Genomic DNA, 22,214 nt, shown 5'->3' with positions numbered 1-22,214 from the left:
AGTGAAGACTTAGGGAGAATGAAGAGTTCAGATCAGTTCAGTTGCTCAGTCGTGTCCGACTCTTTGTGACCCCATGAACGTAGCACACAGGCCTCCCTGTCCATCACCAACTCCCAGAGTCCACCAAAACCCATGTCCATTGAGTCGGTGATGCCATCCAACCATCTCATCCTCTGTTGTCCCCTTCTCCTCCTACCCTCAATCTTTCCCAGCATCAGGGTCTTTTCAAATAAGTCAGCTCTTCGCATCAGGTGGCCAAAGTATTAGAGTTTCAGCTTCAAAATCAGTCCTAGCAATGAACACCCAATGATCTCCTTTAGAATGGACTGGTTGGATCTCCTTGCAGTCCAAGGGACTCTCAAGAGTCTTCTCCAACACCACAGTTGAAAAGCATCAATTCTTTGGCGCTCAGCTTTCTTCACAGTCCAACTCTCACATCCATACGTGACCCCTGGAAAAACCATAGCCTTGACTAGACGGACCTTTGTTGGCAAAGTATTGTCTCTGCTTTTTAATATGCTGTCTAAGTTGGTCACAACTTTCCTTCCAAGGAGTAAGCGTCTTTTAATTTCATGGCTACAATCACCATCTGCAGTGATTTACTGGGAAAATACTGTAAAATTAGGATTTCAGGGCCATGCTGAGCGTTCAACTAGAACTTCATGGCATAAATGTGAACTGAGTGCAGTTGGTTTCTGTGAAGAGACCGTTTCTTGTCCCCCAACAGTTCTCCTCTTCCTCCTCAGTAACAGAATTACCCATTTTTAACTGGGCATGAGGTCATTCAGAATGAAGACCATACTTCCCAACTTCTTTGCAGCCTTTTTGTGCAACTTCTGCAAAGTGTCTTGAAAGGAAGAGGGCAAGCCCTTCACCTCTCTTCTTCCTGCTTCCTACAAGCTAGGATATGGACATGGTTGCTCCAACAGCCATCTTGAATCCTAAGATGACCATGAGAATGGAGGCCACACAGAGAAGAGCAAAGGATAGAAGCAGTTGAGACCCTTGGTGATCATGGAGCCATCACAATCACCAGTCCTGGACCTTCATATATCTAGATTTTTATGAGAAAGAGAACTTCTGCTTATTTAAACCAGTGTATTCTGAGTTTTTCAGTCACCATCATCTGACTTAACCTATGTCATACAGATTAACTGGGTGCTCTTGCCCAGCAATATTCAGCTGTTTTCACGCAGATACAAAGTAAGCAGATAATCATTTTCACCAAGGTTGGAGACTAGCCAAATAAGCACCACAGAAGAAAGGGCAACAAGAAAACGGAATTTATGAGGAAATGGTTCTAGTACAGCCCAGAGACTTTCTCAGTGGAGAGAGATGAGAAGAGCAGACACGAGTGACAAAAACAGCCAACAGAGCCCTGGTTCCAGTTCCTCCTTTATCTTGCTCCCTCCACTAAATCTTACTTGTCGGGTTTATTATGTCACTTTGGAACAACAACAAGAGTCCCAAGTATCACCTTTCTGTCTTTCTTGACAAATGCAATTTTTCCATTTTACAGAAGAATATCATCATTCTAACATTATAACCCAACCCACTAATGTCATCCCTTTTATCAAGTAACCTTTATCTATAGTAGAAAGAGAATAGGAAGAGGCATGAAAAATCAACTTGAAAATCAAAGAAGCAAAATTCAGAAGATGAAGAAGAAAATAAGACACTGTCAAAAAGAAAGAAAGAACAAGTGGAAAAGCCTATGAGAGACTTTCCACATCAATCAGGTGGCTACCTAGTAGGAATTCCTCTCCTGAGGAAACCTCTAGGCAATGCTGAAAGTAAGACAATCCCCTGTCCGAACAAGGCCAGAAAGGAATGAGATCACAGAAGTCCCCCACCTACAAAATCACTGATTTTATCAGATGGACAGAACAGAAAAGTTCTGAGCGCTGGTAAAATTTCCAGGCCAATCTACAGAAGTTACACACCAAGGAAATGAGACTCCGTCTGCTGCATACCATGAGCCATGGCTCCTATGATGATTCAAGCGGGAGGTGAAGTAACAAGGACAGAAGAGTAGAGGGTGAGGCACCAAGGAACAGGGCAGAGAATATAACTCTGAATGACATCAGTAGAAGAATCACCCTCTTGCCACCTCTCTTTTGCAGATGCCTCAGAGATCAGTGTTGGAAAAGTACTTGTGCTCCTGCCCACTTCATCAGCACATGTCCTGCCAGCCTGGACACATCAGCCACATGTCCTGGCACTGGGGCAAAGTGGACATGAGGAAAACAAAGGAAGATGGCAGTGGCAGACCTGCGGTAGTAAGAGAAGGAAGAGAAGAGAGAAGAAACTCAGGAAGGGGTAATGTCTTCAGTGAAATGAGAGGAAAAAATCCCACAGCCATTCAACTAGACCTATAGTCCAGGGAAGGGAGGCAGGAAACTTGTAAGTTAGGAATGTCTGGGGCATCAGAGACCTCGAAGGGAATGCTCTTCTCTGCCAGAGAGAACTATCAACTCACATAAGAACTTACTCTTCCTGGCCTCTCTCCAGCAGAAAACTACTGGCTACTGTTATTCCAACCTCACTAAATTCCCAGAAATAATCCTTTCAGGGCAGGAGAGAAGAGAATAAAACAGAAGGCCTAGTCAGGAGTAGTCTAAAATTTAATTCAAGTGCCCTTGCATTGGTGGGGTTGAGAAGAGATTTTTATCTTACTAAAGAATTTCTCCAGAAAAAAAAAAACTTCATTCCCTCAAATTATCCAATCCAACTCCCATTTCAAAGTGCAAGTCAAAAGCACAAAAAGAACCCCTTACCTTCACTAGCACATAGTCCCCAGGTTGAGCTCGGACCCTGAGCCTAGAGTCAGTGGCATCCTCCATCTCTGCGTCAGCAAAGATCACCTTAAGGTTTCCATCATTCCGGCCACACAGGTCAGCAGCAGAGCGTTTACTGGGCTGCAAAAGGACAGAGGAGAGGTTACGAATTTGTCAGTCATCAGTTGTTGGTCTGTCTCAGATCCCCAAGGGTCTGAGCCATAGAGCACTTTTTAACCAAGGAACCACCTAAGACTAAGTGCTTCACCGCTGCTTTACCAACGAGGTCAGTAAATGGCACATGACAGAAACTCAATAAAGTTTTGCTGACAATATGTCCATTTAATAAATGACTCGATCAATGAGTCTTTGATTACAGAATTACCTTTCACAGGAATGAACCTCCAACAGGCTTGATGCCAATGGCTTTTGGGTGATATATTCGGTAAAATGACTCTCACGTCACAGAGTCTCATAGCAATCACTCGGGAATGTTCTCGGGTTGTCTGGCCTGGGTTACAGGTCTCAGTGAATAGAAGACTGGAAGCCAGAGCCTCCATTATAACATGTAAACGACTGGCCCAGGAAAATAATAAAATCAGTATACAGTATGCAGTTCTGGGTATTAATCCCCAGAACATACACAAGCCTTTCTCTTCCAGTCATGAGAAAGTGACAAGAACGAAATTCATCCTCAGGCCTTAAATAACCAGGAAATTGGACAAAATACATGAAGAACCTATTTTCTGATATTGGACAACAGACTGTGTAAAACTATGATCCCCAAGAGAAGGAAAACAAACGGAGAGAATCACCCCTGCGTTCTACCAGAAGACATGTGCCAGACCAGAGAACACAAAGCTAGGAGGGAGACCTCAGGCAGAACATGGTGGTTCTCTCTGAACTGAGGAAAAATGGATCAAAGTCCAGGGAACCTGCAATAGCTAGAAACTGCAGAGCAAGTTCTAGAGAAGAGGGGGTGAAAAGCCATGAAGTCAGACAAAGAATTGGTTGGCTGAGAACTGTTTAGCTCCCAGATCTCACACTGGGCTGGGAATCATTTGATCTAGCAACAGATAGTCCTCATTGATTCTTTGGGACATGCAGCAGGAACTCTAGAATCTACAGCCACATCTAGTACTAAGGCCAAACTTTTCCTAGAATAAAAAAACTTTTCTAGCAAAGATTAAAAACAAACCTTAAAAGGATCAGACAAAACCACGAGTAATGAAACTGCTTTTTCAAACAAAGCCCAACACAAATCCCAGACATTCAAAAATAATGTCCAACAATACACTGTCTAACATCCAATCAAAAGTCACTAGATACGCCCAGAAGCAGAAAAATGCGACTCATAATCAAGAAAAAAGTCAATGAAGCAGACCAAGAAATGATGGCAATGATGGGATTATCACAAAGATATTAAACCAGCTATTATAATTAAGTTCAAATACTAAGTTTCAAAAGAAAACAAGAACGCAGGAGAGAAATACTAGATGTTTTTAGAAAAACCAAATGTAACTTATACAGATGAAATATACATCTGAATGTATTAATTCAATACATAATAGCAAATGAGACACTGTCAAAGAATAACAAAACTGAAGACAGAGTAATAGAAACTGAATTATTCAAAGTGAAGCACAGATATTAAAAAAAAAAAAAAAAAGATAGGGAAAAAAAAAACCTGAACAGCCTCAGTGACCTACGACACAATATCAAGTGGCTGGACACATGGGCGATTGGAGGAGAGAAGAAAGGGGAGGCGGTGGGAGAAAGCAGGAGGGGTACAGAAAAATATCTGAAGAGTAATAAACGAAAGTTTTCCAAATCTGATGAAAAGTATAAACCCACAAATTATGTAGCCTTGATATATTCCAAACAAAACACAAACAAAGCCATGCCAAAACACATTAAATTTCAACAAAGTGATACAATGACAACACATGTGATACTGAACTGAATCTTTTTCTTATAAATGACGGGTTCTTAGATACGTGGAGAAACTTAAGTGAGGTCTAAGGACTGGATGGTAATCATCTAACAAGCTTAATTTTCTGACTCTGATGGTTGTACTATAGTTATTTAGAAGAATGCTCCTGTTCGCACAAAACAAACACTTTAATGTTTGGGGAGTTGGGACCGTGGAGAAACTTAAGTGAGGTCTAAGGACTGGATGGTAATCATCTAACAAGCTTAATTTTCTGACTCTGATGGTTGTACTATAGTTATTTAGAAGAATGCTCCTGTTCGCACAAAACAAACACTTTAATGTTTGGGGAGTTGGGACCATCAGAGCAACTTATTCTCAAATGCTTCAAAGAAAAAAGTTCTTTGTACTATACTGCTACTTTTCTGCAATGTTTGTGACGGCTTTACAATAAATTTTTTTAAAGAGACAGCATTCATGTTCCATGATTTGAACAAACCAACCACGAACATTTATAAGACAAAGAGGGAAACTAGAACATTGACTAGATATTTGAAAATAATAAGAAACTACTGCTGGGACTTCCCTGGTGGTCCAGGAGCTAAGACTCTGCACTTACAATGCAGGGGGTCCAGCTTCAATCCCTGGCCAGGGAACTAGATCCCATACGCTGCAACTAAGAGTTCACATGTCACAACAAAGATCGAAGAGTCCTGTACTGCCACTAAAAATCCCGCATGCCACTAAAAAAAGACCCTGCATGCCAGAACAAAGACTGAAGATCCCAACTGAGTCTCCACACAGCCAAATTAATTAATTAAATAAAATTTAATTTAATTTAATTATAAATAAAATAAAGACCAAAAAAAAAAACTTGTTTTGATTGAAATAATTACCATGTGCTCTCCATGGGGCCAATGACGTCATGGACAAAGATTAGTAACCTGAGGACTTATTCATTCAATCAAATGGCAAGTACACTATTCTGTACCAGATCTTGTATGAGGAGAACTGGGGTTACAGTAAGACCTAATTCCTATTGGACAAAATGAGGACTGCTAATAGACACGTTCATGTACGGAGATCTTCAGAATCATAGCTGATACCCTAAATAGCAAAGCACTTATTAAGGCAAACACTTTGGGGATATTTCACCAGCTCAGTATCATCAACCAACAGCAACTGCTGGACCAGACCATAGGAAGATTCCTAGCCCAAGCTGAGCGGATGAGACTCCCTCTCCTGGAAATTTGAATTGGAGCTGAAAAACACAACGTTGGTCTGTGACTAGCTGGAACTATATACCATGAAACACAGAACTATAGGGCTGCTGTACTCTGCCACACAGATGAAGAATCAGGAAAAGCTGACCTGAGGAGAGAAGAAGTCTGAGCCTCGGGGCTTCCCAGATTGGGTACGGACGGTACCCTCCAGACACCTGGCAGTATTCTTGCCATTGGGCTCCACAATATCCTCCTGAAGTCTTACACAAAGCAGAATTACTTTTGGCTTGAACAAATTTTCCACAGTTACTCATTACTGGAGAGCCTTAACAAACACAAATAAGCAACTGGTGATTCTGAAGCTGCCATATCCTAAGGCATGGAGCAGGACTCGCTCAACTCAGGACTTGTGAGGAGTCACAGAAAGGGCGCTGCCTCTCTCCTTCCCCTTCTCTTCAAGAGCTGAAACATGCAGCTTCACAGAAGGTCAGGTTCTCTAACACCCCTTCTTATCCTAACTGTTTAGTGCACCAAATGATGGCTAGATTCCCAAGCTTGACCATGGAAGACTACAGAAGCCCAAACTTTCTGAAACGCAGTATATTTCTAAGACAGTGTGATTTTTTTAAAGGACTGAAAACAGACAATAAAATTGGTTCTCAAAATACACACAATACTGCTTCCAGAAAGATGCAGCAGAAAAACTTTTCCCCAATCCTTCCACTAAATACAAAAATATCCTTCAGGAATGAAGAAGAAATCAACATTCTAAGATGAAGGAAAACACAGAGAATCTACTACCAGAATGTCTAAAGGAAGTTCTCTAAGCAAAAGGAAACAATAAAAGAAGGAACCTGGAACAACAGGAAGAAACAAAAAACAAATAATAATATGATAACTTGCTAAGAAAATCCCAAGGAACCTACCCAAAAAACTCCTAGGACTATTGAGTTCAGCAAGATCATGGGCTACAATATAAAAATTATTTTTAAAAAATCAATTATTTCTACATACTAACAGTGAATACATAGTCACCCAAAATGAAAAATACAATAGCAATTACAATAGCTAAAAAAAAAAATGTATAAATCTAACAAAACATGTACAGGACCTATATGCTGAAAACTTCAAAAACTGATAAGATAAATCAAAGATCTAAATAAAGGCAGATATACTGTGCTCTAAAAAACAAAAAGACAAACAAACAAAAAATATACATATACACATAGCCTCACCCCCTCCACCAGCACCAGCTGCGTACAACCCACAAAGGATTTGTTGGCTTTTGTTGCTTCTTCTCTGAAGACAGTGATAAGTTCCTCCAAACGCCTTAATTTTACCTCTTCTGGAATATCATCCTTCAACCTGTGATACGCCCGTGTTTTCTATTTGAAAAAAGAGAGATGGAGGTCACCAAGGACTTGTAGAGTCCATTTTTAAGGCAGACATGCTCATCCAATCTGCAATTTACAGACACATCTACAGGAACTCAAGCCACACCATGACGGTTCTCTAGTTCAGAGGCCTTCTAAGAGAAAAAGGTAACAGTGCAATAGTCATATTTTTATAAGGGTTAAACTCTAAATTTAGCATATGAAAACCATAGACTCAAAAATTGTTCTTGATACTTTTATAGCACACATATATTAAATAATTCATGTACCAGGTTTCTGAGCAGCAGTTTTATAAAGACACAAGATGCAAAGCAAGTAAATGTTTATCAATAAGTAACCTGTGAAATAAATTATGGTTTATCTACACAATGGAATATTACACAGCTGTGAAAAAGAATGAGATAGCTCTGTATATATAGTTATGATTGCTCTCCAAAATATACTCTGAACAGAAATAAGCAAGGTACAGATCATCATGTATAGCGAGTTTGCTGTAGAAACAATACATATAAATATACTTATAAATACACGAAATATCTCCAGAAGGTTACACAGTAAGTTGCTAAGAGCAGTTGCCTTCAGAGAAGGAACTGAAAAACCAGGCAATCTAGGAAGAAAAAACAACTACTTTGCGCTGCACACTACTTTGATGTTTTGAATTCTATACCATGCACATGTATTACCTAGTCAAAAGATAAAAGAAAAGTTATCCTTGAAAAACTTTTAAATCATCCAAAATCATAGTGTACATACATCTTTATATATAAATATATACATACACACGTTTACACGTATCTTTATTAACACAAGCTCATAATAGAGCTGGAGAACCACAGAACTAAACAAGAGGGAAGTCTATACACCAGAGTCTGGACATTCAAACCAATCTGCCTAACTCTAATGCTCTAAGAGAACTACCAAATCCAGAGGGAAATGCAGAACTGGTAGACAATTCTAAAACAGAATTATTTCACAGAGCTTACTCTAATTCTGTCTTATTATTAACAATAATAATTTACCTCTGTTGTGCACTCAACTACTATATAGCACTATTTTAAGTGCTTTATATATATTTAATTGAGCTAATATATTGCTTCAAAATAATCTGATCAGGTTGGTATTAACATTATTCCCTTTCACAGATGAAGAAAGCAAAGACTTTTTCCAAGGTCACATAGCCATTAAATGGTAGAGGCACAATTTGACTGTTTGTTCTTACCCACTATGCTACTTGATGAAGTCTCTATGACTTTCACTCTAATCTAGGAATTATTAAACAGATTCCTAAATCAACATTTATAAGCAATGCCTGTAGGACATGCTTCTACCACACACTGAAAACTCATCTCCAACTCTAGAGTTAAAGAGAAATCTCTCTTGCATATTTGTGACTTCTGATATGAAGCAAATTGGAAGCCAACAGCTCCTCTGATGCTTTATCCTGAAACAATCTGTAAGAGGCATCAATACACACACTGGCCCACGTACACTGTCTATAGAAACCTTGGCAGTGGGCTTTAAAAGACATGAATTCGCTTGGCTGATGAGAGACAGCTGAGTGACATTCACAGCTCAATCATTCATCAGACAGCTTTTCCCTGGCCATGGAAGTCCGTCAGTCTCCAGCCCGAACACAAATCAAGTGACCCCTGAGGTGACTGGGAAGATGATAAGAGACCCAAGCAATTCATTCCTGCTATCAAGAAAATAGCAGGCAACCAAGACTACTCCTCTCTGCAAGAAATACACATTACTCGCCCCTTTCTTTCTCATCTCCTTCTGCTTTGTTTTCCTGGGAATTGTTTTATAAGAGAAACTCTGAAGCAGATATCAGTGGGTTCACTTGGCCTAGAAAAATGGAAATTAAAAATGGCTGAGGATGAGACTTCCCTGGTGGTCCAGTGGTTAAGAATCCTCCCTGCAATGCAAGGGACATAGGTTCAATTCCTGGTCAGAGAACTAAGATCCCACACGCCGAAGAGCAACTAAGCCTGAGTGCCACAACTACTGAGCATGTGAGCCACAACGAGAGAGTTCATGTTCCGCAACAAAGATCCCATGTGCCACAACCAAGACCTAACGCAACCAAGTATATAAACACTAATAAATATCTTTTTTAATGGTTGAGTATGGCTGGGAGGGCAACACGGAGCTTCCATAAAACAAATCACATCTGTAGGCCAAAAAAGTTCTGCATGTTAGTAAAGGATTTGCAGTTTCTTTTAAAGAGAACAGTGTCCCTCCTTGCACTTTCAAATTCTAAACAATACTTCTAAATATTCTAATAAAGGGTGGACTCAGTGATAAAAAATTGCCTGCCAATAAAACAGACACAGGTTCAATCCCTGATCCAAAAGATCCCACATGACACGAGACAACTAAGCCCATGTGTCACAACTACTGAGCCTGTGCTCTGGAACCCGGGGTCTGCAACTCCAGACACTCTAAGAGTCCATGCTATACAGTGAGAAGCCTGTGCAAGTCAACCAGGGGGTAGACTCTGCTCACCACAACTACAGAAAAGCCCGTGCAGCAACAAAGACCCAGCACAGCCAAAAGTTAATTAACCAATTAATTTTTTTAAATATTCTAATAAAGAGGAATACTAGCAGAAGAAGTTGTTTTTCATCTCAAATTGCTGAACTGTGTAAAAGAGTAAATAGGTTTATTAGAAAAAAAATAATGAATGTAAGATCCCTGTGGTTTCTCAAGCAAAGCCTTGCTGTCACTTTCTTTTCTTCCAGCAGTTCACAATCAATCAGAAACTGGTCAGGAATGATGTCTCATAATTAGAATGAGCTCTTCCCCCAAGTCCAGGACTCACCTGTCTCATGCTATAGGCAAAGAGGAAGCCTATGTTGTACTGAACTTCCCGAAGCAAGGACACTGTCTGAAGGTGATCTTCCTCCGTCTCACCACAAAAGCCAGCAATGAAATCACTGCTGAGGCTCACACCTGTGACACACGACAAATGACAGCATGTCACTGTCACAGCTTACCTTCGAGAGAGGCCGTGGCACTCGGAGATTTCAGAGGGAGGGCTAGTGACTATACAGCCTTCCCGGAGCTATTTAACCCACGTGGCAAGTGAAACAGAACAATCAATACAGAGCCAGGAGGGACATGACTGCTCATCGACAAGATTCCCAAGCCAAAGCCTGGCTTCTCAGTCTACATTCCCCTCAGCTTCATATCAGAAAAGGTATTTTTCACTTCAAACATTGGATTGAGGGACAGAGACACAGTAGGAGTCCATATTTTCAAATCTGTCCTGCTTTTACTTTTTTTAATCTTTTATATTGGGGTATAGCTGATTTACAATGTTGTCAGCTTTAGGTGTAGAGCAAAGTGATTCAGTTATGCACATACATATTTCTACTCTTGTTCAGACTGTTTTCCAATATGGGTTATTACACAATATTGAGATCACTGTGCTATAGAGTGGGTCCTTGTTGCTATCTGTTTTATATACAGTAGTGTGTATATGTTAATCCCAAACTCAGTATAACTCTCCCCACCACTTTTCCTCTTTGGTAAACGTACGTTTGTTTTCAAAGCCTGTGAATCTGTTTCTGTTTCATGAGTTCATCTGTGTCACCTTTTTAGATTCCGTATATAAGTGATACCATATATTTGTCTTTGTCTCTCTGACTTACTTTAGCATGGTAATCTCTCAGACTATCCACGTTGCTGCAAATGGCATTATTTCATTATTTTTATGGCAGAGTAATATTCCAGTATGTGTGTGTGTGCGTTTGTGTGTGTGTGTGTATACACACCACATCTTCAGCCATTCCTCCATCAAGGAATGAGACATTTAGGGTGCTTCCATGTCTTGACTATTATAAATAGTGCTGCAATGAACACTGGGATGCACTTATCTTTTTGGATTATGTTTTTTTTTCCAGATACATGCCCACAAGTAGGATTGCTGGATCATATGATAGTTCTATTGGAGAAGGCAATGGCACCCCACTCCAGTACTCTTGCCTGGAAAACCCCATGGGCGGAGGAGCCTGGTAGGCCGCAGTCCATGGGGTCACAAAGAGTCGGACACGACTGAGCGACTTCACTTTCACTTTTCATTTTCATGCATTGGAGAAGGAAATGGCAACCCACTCCAGTGTTCTTGCCTGGAGAATCCCAGGGATGGGGGAGCCTGGTAGGCTGCCGTCATGGGATCACACAGAGTCGGACACAACTGAAGCAACTTAATACCTAGTTTTTTAAGGAACCTCCATACTGTTCTCCATAGTAGTTACACCAATTTCCATTCCCATCAACAGTTCAGGAGGGTTCCCTATTCTCCACACTCTCTTGAAGATTCACTGTTTGAAGACTTTTTGATGATGGCCATTCTGACTAGTGTAAGGAGATACCTCATTGTAGTTTCCCTCTGCATTTCTCTAATAATTAGCGATGTTTGAGCACCTTTTTATATGCTTTCTGGCCATTTGTATGTCCTCTTTGGAGAAATGTCTATTTATGTATTCTGCCCATTTTCTGACTAGGCTGTTTGTTTTTTGATACTGAGCTGCACAAGCTGTTTGTCCATTTTGGAGATTAATCCCCTCTTGGCCACTTCATTTGCAAATATTTTCTTCCATCCTGTGGGTTGCCTTTTTGTTTTGTTTATGGTTTCCTTTGCTGTGCAAAGGCTTTTAAGTTTAACTAGGTCTCATCTGTTTATTTTTTATTTTCATTACTCTAGGAGGTAGATCCAAAAAGTAATGCTGTGGGAATTCCCTGGCAGTCCAGTGGTTAGAACTTGGTGCTTTCACTGCAACAGCCCAGGTTCAACCCCTGACTGAGAAACTAAGATCCTGCAGGCCAAGCAGTATGCAAAAAAATATATATATATTGCTATAATTTATATCACAGAGTGTTCTGCCTATGTTTCCCTCTACAAGTTTTATAGTATCTGGTCTTACATTTAGATCTTTAATCCATTTTTGGTTTATTTTTATGGATGGTGTCAGAGAATGTTCTAATTTCATTTTTTTATATTAGTTGGTACAAAAGTAACTGCAGTTTTTGAATTTGCTGTCTGACATGAATACATTCTATATAAATGTGGACGTTACAAATAATTCTAATGTGCATTTCTTGCTTTATGTTTTTTGGGCTAATGACTTATTACTTTATATTTTTTATTTTTATTTTTTTTTAGACTTAAAAAAGTTTATATTTATATAAAAGTTTATATATAAAAATTTTATATTTTAAAAATATAAAAATATATTTTAAAATAAATTTTTAAATTTAAATAAATTTTAAATAAATTTAATTTTTTAATATATTTTTATTTTAAATTTTTATATTATATAAAAATTTTATTTATATAAAAGTTTATATTTATTTTAGACTATGGAAATGATGTTAGACCAAAAAACAAATTCAAGCAATTTTCTTATTTGAGTTCAAAATGGCTCATAAAGCAGCAGAGGCAACTCACAACATCAACAACACATTTGGCACAGGAACTGCTACCAAATGTACAAAGGAGTGGTGGTTATGAAGTTCTGCAGAGGAGACGAGAGCCTTGAAGATGAGAAGCATGGTGGATGGCTATCAGAAGTTGACAACGACAACTTAGAGTAATCATCGAAGCTGATCCTCTTACAACTTCATGAGAAGTTGCTGAGGAACTCAACACTGACCAGTCTATGGTTATTCAGGATTTGAAGCAAATTGGAAAGGTGAAAAAGTTCGACAGGTGGGTGCTTCATGAGCTGACCTGAAATTAAAAAACCATTGTTCTGAAGTGTTGTCTTCTCTTATTCTACACAACAATGCCGAACCATTTCTTGATCAGACTGTGATATGTGACAAAAAGTGGATCGTATACAAAAGATGACCAGCTCAGTGGCTGGATCAAAAGGAAGCTCCAAAGCACTTCCCCAAGCCAAACTTGTACCCAAAAAAGTCATGGTCACTGTTTGGTGGTCTGCTGCCAGTCTGATTCACTACAACTTTCTGAAGCCCAGCAAAATCATTACATCTGAGAAGTATGCTCAGCAAACTGATGAGATGCACCAAAAACTGCAATGCCTACAGCCAGTATTGGTCAACAGAATGGGCCTGATTCTTCTCCACAAGAAAACCTAACTGCATATGAGACAACTAACACTTCAAAAGTTGTGCTACAAAGTTTTGCCTAATCTGCCATATTCATGTGACCTCTCGCCAACCAACTACCACTTCTTCAAGCATCTTGACAACTTTGCAGAGAAAACATTTCCAAAACCAACAGGAGGCAGAAAATGCTTTCCAAGAGTTCATCGAATCCTAAAGCATGGATTTTTATGCTATAGGAACAAAGAAACACCTTGTTGGCAAGAATGTGTTGACTGTAATGGTTCCTAATAAATATGTGTCTGAGCGTAGCTATGATTTAAAATTCAGTTTATATACTAACTTAACATATAGTTGTCCAATATTCCCAGAACCATTTATTGAAGAAATTGTCTTTTCTCCACTGTATATTCTTGCCTCCTTTGTCATACATTAACTGACGAAAGGTGTGTGGGTCTATTTTGGAGTTTTCTGTTCTGTTCCATTGATCTATTATTTCTGTTTCTGTGCCAGAACCATACTGTTTTGGTGACTATAGCTTTGTAGTATGGTCTAAAGCCAGGGAGCCTGATTCCTCCAGCTCTGTTTTTCTTTCTCAGGATTGCTTTGGCTATTCGGGGTCTTTCTGTTTCCAAATAAATTTAAAACTATTTGTTCTGGTTCTGTGAAAAATGTCATTGGTAATTTGATAGATTGCACTTTTGATAAGGATTGCACTGAATCGGTAGATCGCCTTGGGTAGTACAGTTGTTTTGACAATACTATTCTTCCAATCTAAGAACATGGTGTATCTTTCCAACTGTTAGTATCACTTCAACTTCTTTCATCAATGTTTTATGCTTTTCAGAGTACAGGTCTTTTGCCTCCTTATGTAGGAGTATTTTCCTGGGTATTTTCCTCTTTTCAATACAGTGATAAATGAAATTGTTTCATTTCTCTTTCTGATCTTTTTGTTCTTAGTGTATAGAAATGCAAGAGATTTCTGTATATTAATTCTGTATCCTGAAACTTCACTGAATTCATTGATAAGCTCTAGTAGTTTTCTGGTAGCATCTTTAGGATTTTTATATATAGTATCATGTCATCTGCAAACAGTGACAGTTTTACTTCTTCTTTTCCAATCTGGATTTCTTCTTTTTCCATCTCTGATTGCCACAGCTAGGACTTTCAAAACTATGTCGAATAAAAGTGTTTTGTTCCTGATCTTAGAGGAAATGCTTTCAGCTTTTCACTCTTGAGTATGTTAGTTCTGGGTTTGTCATATAGGCCTTTGTTATGTTGAGGAAGGTTCTCTCTATGCCCACTTTCTGGAGAGTTTTTATAGTAATAGTTGTTTCAGTTTTGTCAAAAGCTTTTTTTCCACATCTATTGACATAATATGGTTTTTACTCTTCAATTTGTGTGGTGTTTCACACTGATTTGCAGATACTGAAAAATCCTTGCATCCCTGGGATAAATCCGATTTGATCATGGTATATGATCCTTTCGATGTATTACTGGATTCAGTTTGCTCTTATTTTATTGATGATTTCTGCATCTATGTTTGTCAGTGATACTGGCCTATAATTTTCTTTTCTGGTGGTGTCTTTTCTTCTCTGGTTTTGATATCAGGGTGATGGTGCCTCATAGAATGAGTTTGGGCACATTCCTTCCTCTGCAATTTTTGTACTAGTTTCAGGATAGGTGTTAATTCTTCTCTTAAATGTGTGATAAAATTCATCTGTGGAGCCATCTGGTCCTGGACTTTAGTTGGAAGTTTTTTAATCTCAGTTCAATTTCACTACTTATGACTGGTCTGTTTATATTTTCTTTCTTTCTGGTTCAGTCTTGGAAGATTTTACCTTTCTAAGAATGTGTCCATTTCTTCTAGGCTGTCCATTTTACTGGTATACAGTTGCTTAAAGAAATCTCATGATCCTTTCTATCTCTGTGGTGTCAGCTGTAACTTCTCCTTTTCATTTCTAATTTTTTTTAATGAGCTCTTTCCCTTTTTTCTTTGATAAGTCTGGTTAAAGGTTTATTTTTGTTTATCTTTTCAAAGAATCAGCTTTTAGTTTCGTTGGTCCTTTCTATTGCTTTCTTTGTCTCTATTTATTTCTGCTCTGATCTTTATGATTTCTTTCTTTCTAACTTTGGGTTTTGTTTGTTCTTCTTTTTCTAGCTGCTTTTGATATAAGGTTAGGTTATTTCATTGAGATTTTTCTTATTTCTTGAGATAAGATTGTATTGCTACAAACTCCCCTCTTAGAATTGCTTTCACTGCGTCCCACAGATTTTGGATCATCATGTTTTCATTTTCATTTGTCTCTAGGAATTTTCTGATTTCCTCTTTGATTTCTTTGGTGATCCACTGGTTGTTTAGTAACATTGTTTAGCCTCCACATGTTTGGGTTTTTTACAATTTTTTTCTTGTAGCTGATTTCTAATTTCATAGAGTTGTGGCTGAAAAAGATGCTTGATATGATTTAAATTTTCTTAAATTTACTGAGGTTTGCTTTGTGGCCCAGCATGTGATCTATCATGCAGAATGTTTTGAGTACCTCATACAAACATAAACTTTTGAAATGAAACACAACATTCCAACACACTTTAATTATCCTAATAATCCAATAAGGTGAGTACTATTAGTTCCACATTATAGAAGAGGAAACTACAGCCCAGAGAACGTCCACACTATCCTGTCCCATCCAAATGGAAGTTTTAGTGAAGAACACATTACAGTAATTAGAAATTTGTAAAACAATGTAGACACCGTCAACAGATCTAAAAAACTACAGAGTAAAGGGGTATCCAACAAGGACCTACTGTAGAGCACATAGAACTCTGTTCAATGTCCTTGGCAGCCTAGATGGGATGGGTTCGAGGGAGAACACATATATATATACACATACGGCTGAATCCTTCACTGTTCACCAGAAACTACCACAACACTGTTAACTGGCCCCAGTACAAAACAGAAGTTTAAAAAAAAAGATATCAATTGTTCCAAAATCAGAACTAATTTAGACCATAACTTTGCTGCTAACGAGCAGAAACAAGGTCTCTCTCATGTTCAGAAACATAAAAACTCTAGAAAAGGAATCTCTTTAGATTGAGGCCACAAGCTAATTCATATCTCTGAGTATTTCTAGCAAGACCAAGATATTTGGTCAGAAAGAAGTAAGAGAAAGAGAGAAATGAAGAACAGTAAAAGAAGTGTTGAAGGCGACACCATGTACTTCCATAAGTGTTGCCTGTATCCAACCAAAAAGACTGGGGGTCACTGGTGAAGTAACATGCCCAGCAAAATATGTTTCTTAAATGTACCTGGGATAGATTCTCTGATATGATGAATTAATTCCACATAAGCTTCTCTTGAATACCTGCAATAAAAAAACAAAAAGAAAAAGCTCAAATGAACCAATCTTCTTTAAATGAATGCTATAAGAAGATAATACTATGAATTACTTCACATAATCACTTTACATTCACACAGGACAGTACAAGAATAAGTTAAAATATTCTAAAGAGCCCTTCAGATCCAAATCCTGTACTGTAACCTAATCCAGAGCCTATAAAATTTTAATTCAAGAATGTAATTTTAAATAGCTATTTTTATGTAACTAAGAAATGAAGACAAATTAATACTTAATATTTCTAAGATTCTTTGCCAATGTGGAATATAAGTGGAATATAAGGTAAATCACTAGTTCTATACAGTGTCATCTGTCACTTTCTCCTTTCAGTCTTATCTTTGCTATACTATTTCCAGAGTAAGTAAACACACAGAAGCTATAAAGATTAAAAGTCTCAGTGTGCCACACAGTAGGTGCTTAATGAGACACATGCTAAACAAATGAGTGATCCAATCCTCAGTCTATACTTATAGAATGAACAAAGCAAGTTATAAAGTCCATCAGTTTACTCATGTGATAAATCTTTACTGATCAGCTACCATGTGCCACACACTATCCTAGGTTCTTAGACATTGCTTGGTCCTTAAACATGGATTGGTATGGAACGCCCCTCCCCAAGCAAATCTGACCCCCTCCGCATGGCCTCCAATACACGGCTGCTTCCACTCTGGGCTGGTAGGTGGATCTGTTTACAGATGTTGTCCCTCTCACGAATCAGTTGCAGAACCTGGTCAAATATAACACATTAAAGGTCATCAAAATCTCACCAAAGAATCACAGAAAGGAATACCACTCCCACTGTTTCTCCACCAAGGTTAATTTTTAAGAATTAAGAGGCTGACAAAACCAAATATATAAACCACCCAAATTCTTTACTTTAGCTCAAGCCATGTTCCGTCTGTCCCAGACATTTCACCTGATGGTATCTCTCTACTTTTACTACTTTTAAAGAGTGAAGAAAGCAAGCAGAGGTCAGATTCAGGTCACGAGGCTATACAAGGACAGTGCCAACACAGACCAGAAAGGAAAAGCAGCATTTGTCTCACCTAGCTTATAAACTAATTAGCCCCTTTAAAAGATACAATCAAGAAACTAAAACTAGGAGAAAATACTTGAAAAAATGTATTGACAAATGATTCTTACCAAGAGTACATAAAGAATGTTCACAACTCAATAAGACAAATATTTCAGAGGGGAAAAAGTAGGGGTGGGGCCAAAAGACAGACATTTCCCCAAAACAAAAAACTTTCCCAACAATGCAAAGCAGGCAGTGATTATTAACTATTTTACAAATGAAGATGACAAGTTGAAAAGGTCATCTCTACTGGTAAAGAGTTAGTGACAGACAGGGAAGCCTGGCGTGCTGCCGTCCATGGGGCTGCAAAGACTCGGACAAGACTGAGCAACTGAACTGAACTGGTAAAGCAGTGGAAGAGCCAGGACTGAACTCAGCTCTGTCTGAGGCCAAAGTCTAAACTGTTTGCTGCTGCATCACATTGCCTCCCTACCTGCCCTCCCCATACCATCTTGTAATAAAACCTCTCTGCACAGCCCTCACGGTCCACTGATGGCCTCACTATCAATCCTACACCTTCCTCCACCTTGGTGGACTTCAAATCTTTCCATAAGGGGGTAGATTCAGAGGGCAATACAGTAACACACCTCAGGATCCCCCGACTTCTGAGGACAGATGCCTCTGCCACACCCTACTGGCTCCAACCTTTGGCATTCTTAGGGACACTGATGTCAATCTGGCACAGTAAACTATCAATACTCACCTCATCAGGGAAGTCCTTAGGGTGGGGAGAGGTGAAACGAATCCTCATTTCGGGATCTATTCTGGACACCTGATCCAGAAGGTGAGCAAAACGAAGGCCTCCCTGCTTGGCTTTATAGTTGGTGGAAAAGCCACGGCTGAGGTTGGTGGACACTGCATTGTTGAACTGGACCTCTGAATTGTCCCTAAAACTATTAACATTCTGACCAAGGAGTGTCACTTCTTTCAGCCCCTGAAAAAGAAAATATAAATATATTGGAAGCAATTTTAAAACTTGTTTGGCAGCGTTATGCCAAATCTCCAACTAAAATTAGCTAAACCTGCCAAGAGTCATCCATAAATATACTCCCTCTTTAACTCAATAATTTCATCTTGGGCATCATGTCCAAAGAACTGAACTTCAGGATAAAACCATATGTAAAAATCTTCAAAGCATTTTTAAAAATAGCAAAAAAGCTGGATGCAAACCCAATATTCAAAAATAACAGCTAATTTAAAACACCAAAAATCAAATTATGATACCATTCTGTCCTTTGAATGTTATATAATCATTATCTATGCAGTATTGTTGCCAAAAATATTTAGTCTAAATCCAATCAAGCTTTTACACCTAACTTTCAGTTTACCACAATTCAGGGGAATATTTTAAATAACAACATGAGGAAACAAACAAATGGAGATATGTCTAATGCATCGTTTAAGACAAAAAACAAAAAAGTGAAAGGACTGTTTTAGGTTAAGAGAGATTGAAGAAATATTATATACAATCAAATGAAACTATATAAATCTTAATGGGATTTTGGCTTAAAAATAGAACAGTAATAAAACATTTTTGGATAATTAAGATATTCTGAATATGGGCTACATGTTAGAATATACTAGTTAACTGTTTCCTACTTATGATAATGGTATTATGGTTATGAAGGGAAAAATTCTTCCTTCTGAGAAGATGCATACTGACAGATGCAGGGCAAAAGGGCCTGATGACTACTACTTACTCTCAAATGGTTCAGAAAAAAGTATATTTATATATCTGCAGAGATAGGCAGATAAAAAACATACGACAAAATGTCAATAATCATGTTTATTAATCTTTCAACTTGTCTGTGTTTGAAAATCTACACTGTAAAATTTCAGAAAGTAAAAGAAAAATGGTGGCTATAAAGACTATTTTTTATTATTTTATTTTGACATAATTTCAAACTTACAGAAAAACTGAGATGGTATAAAAAACTCCCATAAACTACTTGCCCAGACTCAGTAATTGTTAACACTGTGCCTCATTTCTTTATCATTCACATTCACACATCTGTTCTCTCTACACACACATCAAGCCAGAGAATGGTGGAGCCCGAATTCAAAATCACTTCATTCATGCTCTCTCCATTCTACTGTACTCCCTCCTAAGGAAACCTCTCTGTGGATCTGCCTAAACTTTGTGGGCAGCAACCCAAGATGTACACCCAGGAATTTCTTTCTGGTCAGGTATGGTTCTAAACATGTACAGCTGAGAGACAGCACAGGCTGTAAAACTACAGAAAAGTTGTCCTCATCCTCCAACAAACACACTCACAGCCAGAAGGGCTGGAAGACTTCTCACCTGCTCAGAAAGCTTCCTCACTTCCTCCAGAATGGAGGCAACAGGCCGACTCCTCTCCCGGCCACGTGTGAAAGGAACGATGCAGTAGCTGCACATGTTGTCACAGCCTCGCATGATCGACCTGGGGAGGAAAGCGCCAGAACTCAGTAAAGGAGCAGGACGATCTGGTCCAACCCAAAGAGAAGGTCACAGCTCCCTTGGCATTTATCCTTTAGCTCTGAATTCTCTTGGCAACATGCTCACACAGGACCAATCTGAGATCTAAGAAGCAACAAAGCAGACATTTTTATCTTTAAAAACTATTAGTTGGGAGTTCCCTGGTGGCCTAGTGGTTAGGATTACAGGCTTTCACTGCCATGGCCTGGGTTCAATCCCTGCTCAGGGAACTGAGATCCCACAAGAAACATGACATGGCCAAAAAAAAAATTATTATCTGATAATCACAGGATGTAAACCAAACTGTAACTGTACTGTGGTTACCCCAGGGAAGCACAGCAGTGGAGGAGGGGTACAGAGCTTGCACATTTGGACTTTCTACTGTTCATATTTACATATTTTTGAATTCCTTAAATCCAGATCAGAAAAAATAAATATTACCAAAGAGTACATAACGAGTAGAGACCTGGATTTAAAATGTAAGGTTCTGCATCTCTCACTCATTCCTGATCCAAATGCCAAGTATCTAAGCTACATCACTCTCTTTCATTTGTGTCCTATATATGAAAGCCTCAACTTATCTTAGGGAAACAATTATGGATAGCTATGTATTGAAGATGTTCACTGAAGAACTCGAATAAATATTAGCTATTAATTTTTTTATTAAGCATTCCAACAACAGAGTATTGGATAGCCATTAAAATGAGAGGTTGCAAACTTTTTCTGTAAAAAATCCAGATAGTTAATATTTTAGGTTTTATAAACCATACTAATACTGTAGTGGCAAAAGCAGTCACAGGCAATACGTAAACAAATGAGCATGACTGTATTACAATAAAACTTTATTTACAAGAACAGGCTATAAGCCTATTCGCCAATCTGTTACAAAAAATTTCCTAACAAATGTTCATCATTTTAAATAAGAAAACGTATAAAACCAAGTATATCAAGAGCCAATTTTTATGAATAAATACATACAAAGCATACACACGCAAACACAGAGGAAAGAATAGAATGATATACACCAAAATGATAATAGTGTTTATCATTAGGTGGTAAAACGTGTAAATAATTCTTACTCACTTCTCTATGTTTTTCTATCTTTCCACATATTCTTCAACAAATATGAACTATTTTGTCATCAGATCTTTTAAGTTAAAAGATTAAGGGATGGACAAAAGGATCAGTTAAGCCCAAAACATTTTCTTAAGTAGAAAAAGTAAGAGACGGGAGGGTAGAAAAGAGTCCATATAATATATATGAATGCATGTGCAAAGAATACTTCTGAAAGGATTATATAAGGAACTGCAAACACGGCTGCCTCAGAGTTAGTCTAGAAGACTGAGGATGAGAGTTCTGAGGAGTCTTACTATACCATTTTTTGTCTTTAGTTTTACTATGTGCATTATTTTTTAATGTAATAAAGGTAAGATGTTACTTTAAAAGTAAGGAAAGAGAAGCTGACTCCCCATCTCCTGGTCAGTGACTCACACGAAGGCAGAGGTAGCACTGGGGCTCGTCTGGACTGGCATGACGTCAGCATAGGTCTCATCCAGAGACAGCAGCACATTGGCAGCTTGCTGGCCTGACTCAGCAACAGCCAGCAATTGAGGAAGGTCCCTGTAGGCATCTGGGCCAGCCAAAATATCTACCATTTTCTCCCTGTTGAGGATCTCCTCCTTCAGTCTCTCAGCCATGCAGCCTGGGAGGGAAAACAAATACGCTGAGACCTGTTCCCAAATTCATCTGGTCTCACAACTTCTTTCCAGTACACATTCTCTCCAGGTGGATCAAAGGTGAAAGCATAGAAACTTCTCCAGGAATTTAGCATCACTCCTTAAATTTGCCCAACACTCTATACCTCTGGAACCTGCGTATTTCTATATA

At 38.6% G+C, this 22,214-nt stretch overlaps 1 protein-coding gene across 4 annotated transcripts in view; it reads right to left on the bottom strand.

Annotated features, from left to right (window-relative positions):
* The window catches only part of CDK5RAP1 (CDK5 regulatory subunit associated protein 1), a 62,693-nt gene that overhangs the window by 31,741 nt on the left and 8,738 nt on the right, over positions 1-22,214 (bottom strand). For 3 of the 4 annotated variants that reach the window (XM_027558793.1, XM_027558791.1, XM_027558792.1), the window contains 8 exons: positions 21,819-22,029; positions 20,172-20,292; positions 18,573-18,803; positions 17,424-17,521; positions 16,706-16,761; positions 10,149-10,279; positions 7,166-7,315; positions 2,778-2,918 (listed from right to left, as the gene is read on the bottom strand). In XM_027558793.1, the coding sequence (XP_027414594.1) occupies positions 2,778-2,918; positions 7,166-7,315; positions 10,149-10,279; positions 16,706-16,761; positions 17,424-17,521; positions 18,573-18,803; positions 20,172-20,292; positions 21,819-22,029 (1,139 nt within the window). Of the gene's footprint in view, positions 1-1,973; positions 2,272-2,777; positions 2,919-7,165; positions 7,316-10,148; positions 10,280-16,705; positions 16,762-17,423; positions 17,522-18,572; positions 18,804-20,171; positions 20,293-21,818; positions 22,030-22,214 lie in introns of all 4 variants that reach the window. The other variant, XR_003514022.1, reaches the window with a different exon arrangement.

The sequence above is a fragment of the Bos indicus x Bos taurus genome, chromosome 13 (assembly GCF_003369695.1).
Source record: "Bos indicus x Bos taurus breed Angus x Brahman F1 hybrid chromosome 13, Bos_hybrid_MaternalHap_v2.0, whole genome shotgun sequence".
NCBI classification, from domain to species: Eukaryota; Metazoa; Chordata; class Mammalia; order Artiodactyla; family Bovidae; genus Bos; species Bos indicus x Bos taurus.
This window is presented reverse-complemented; position numbering and strand designations above follow the sequence as displayed.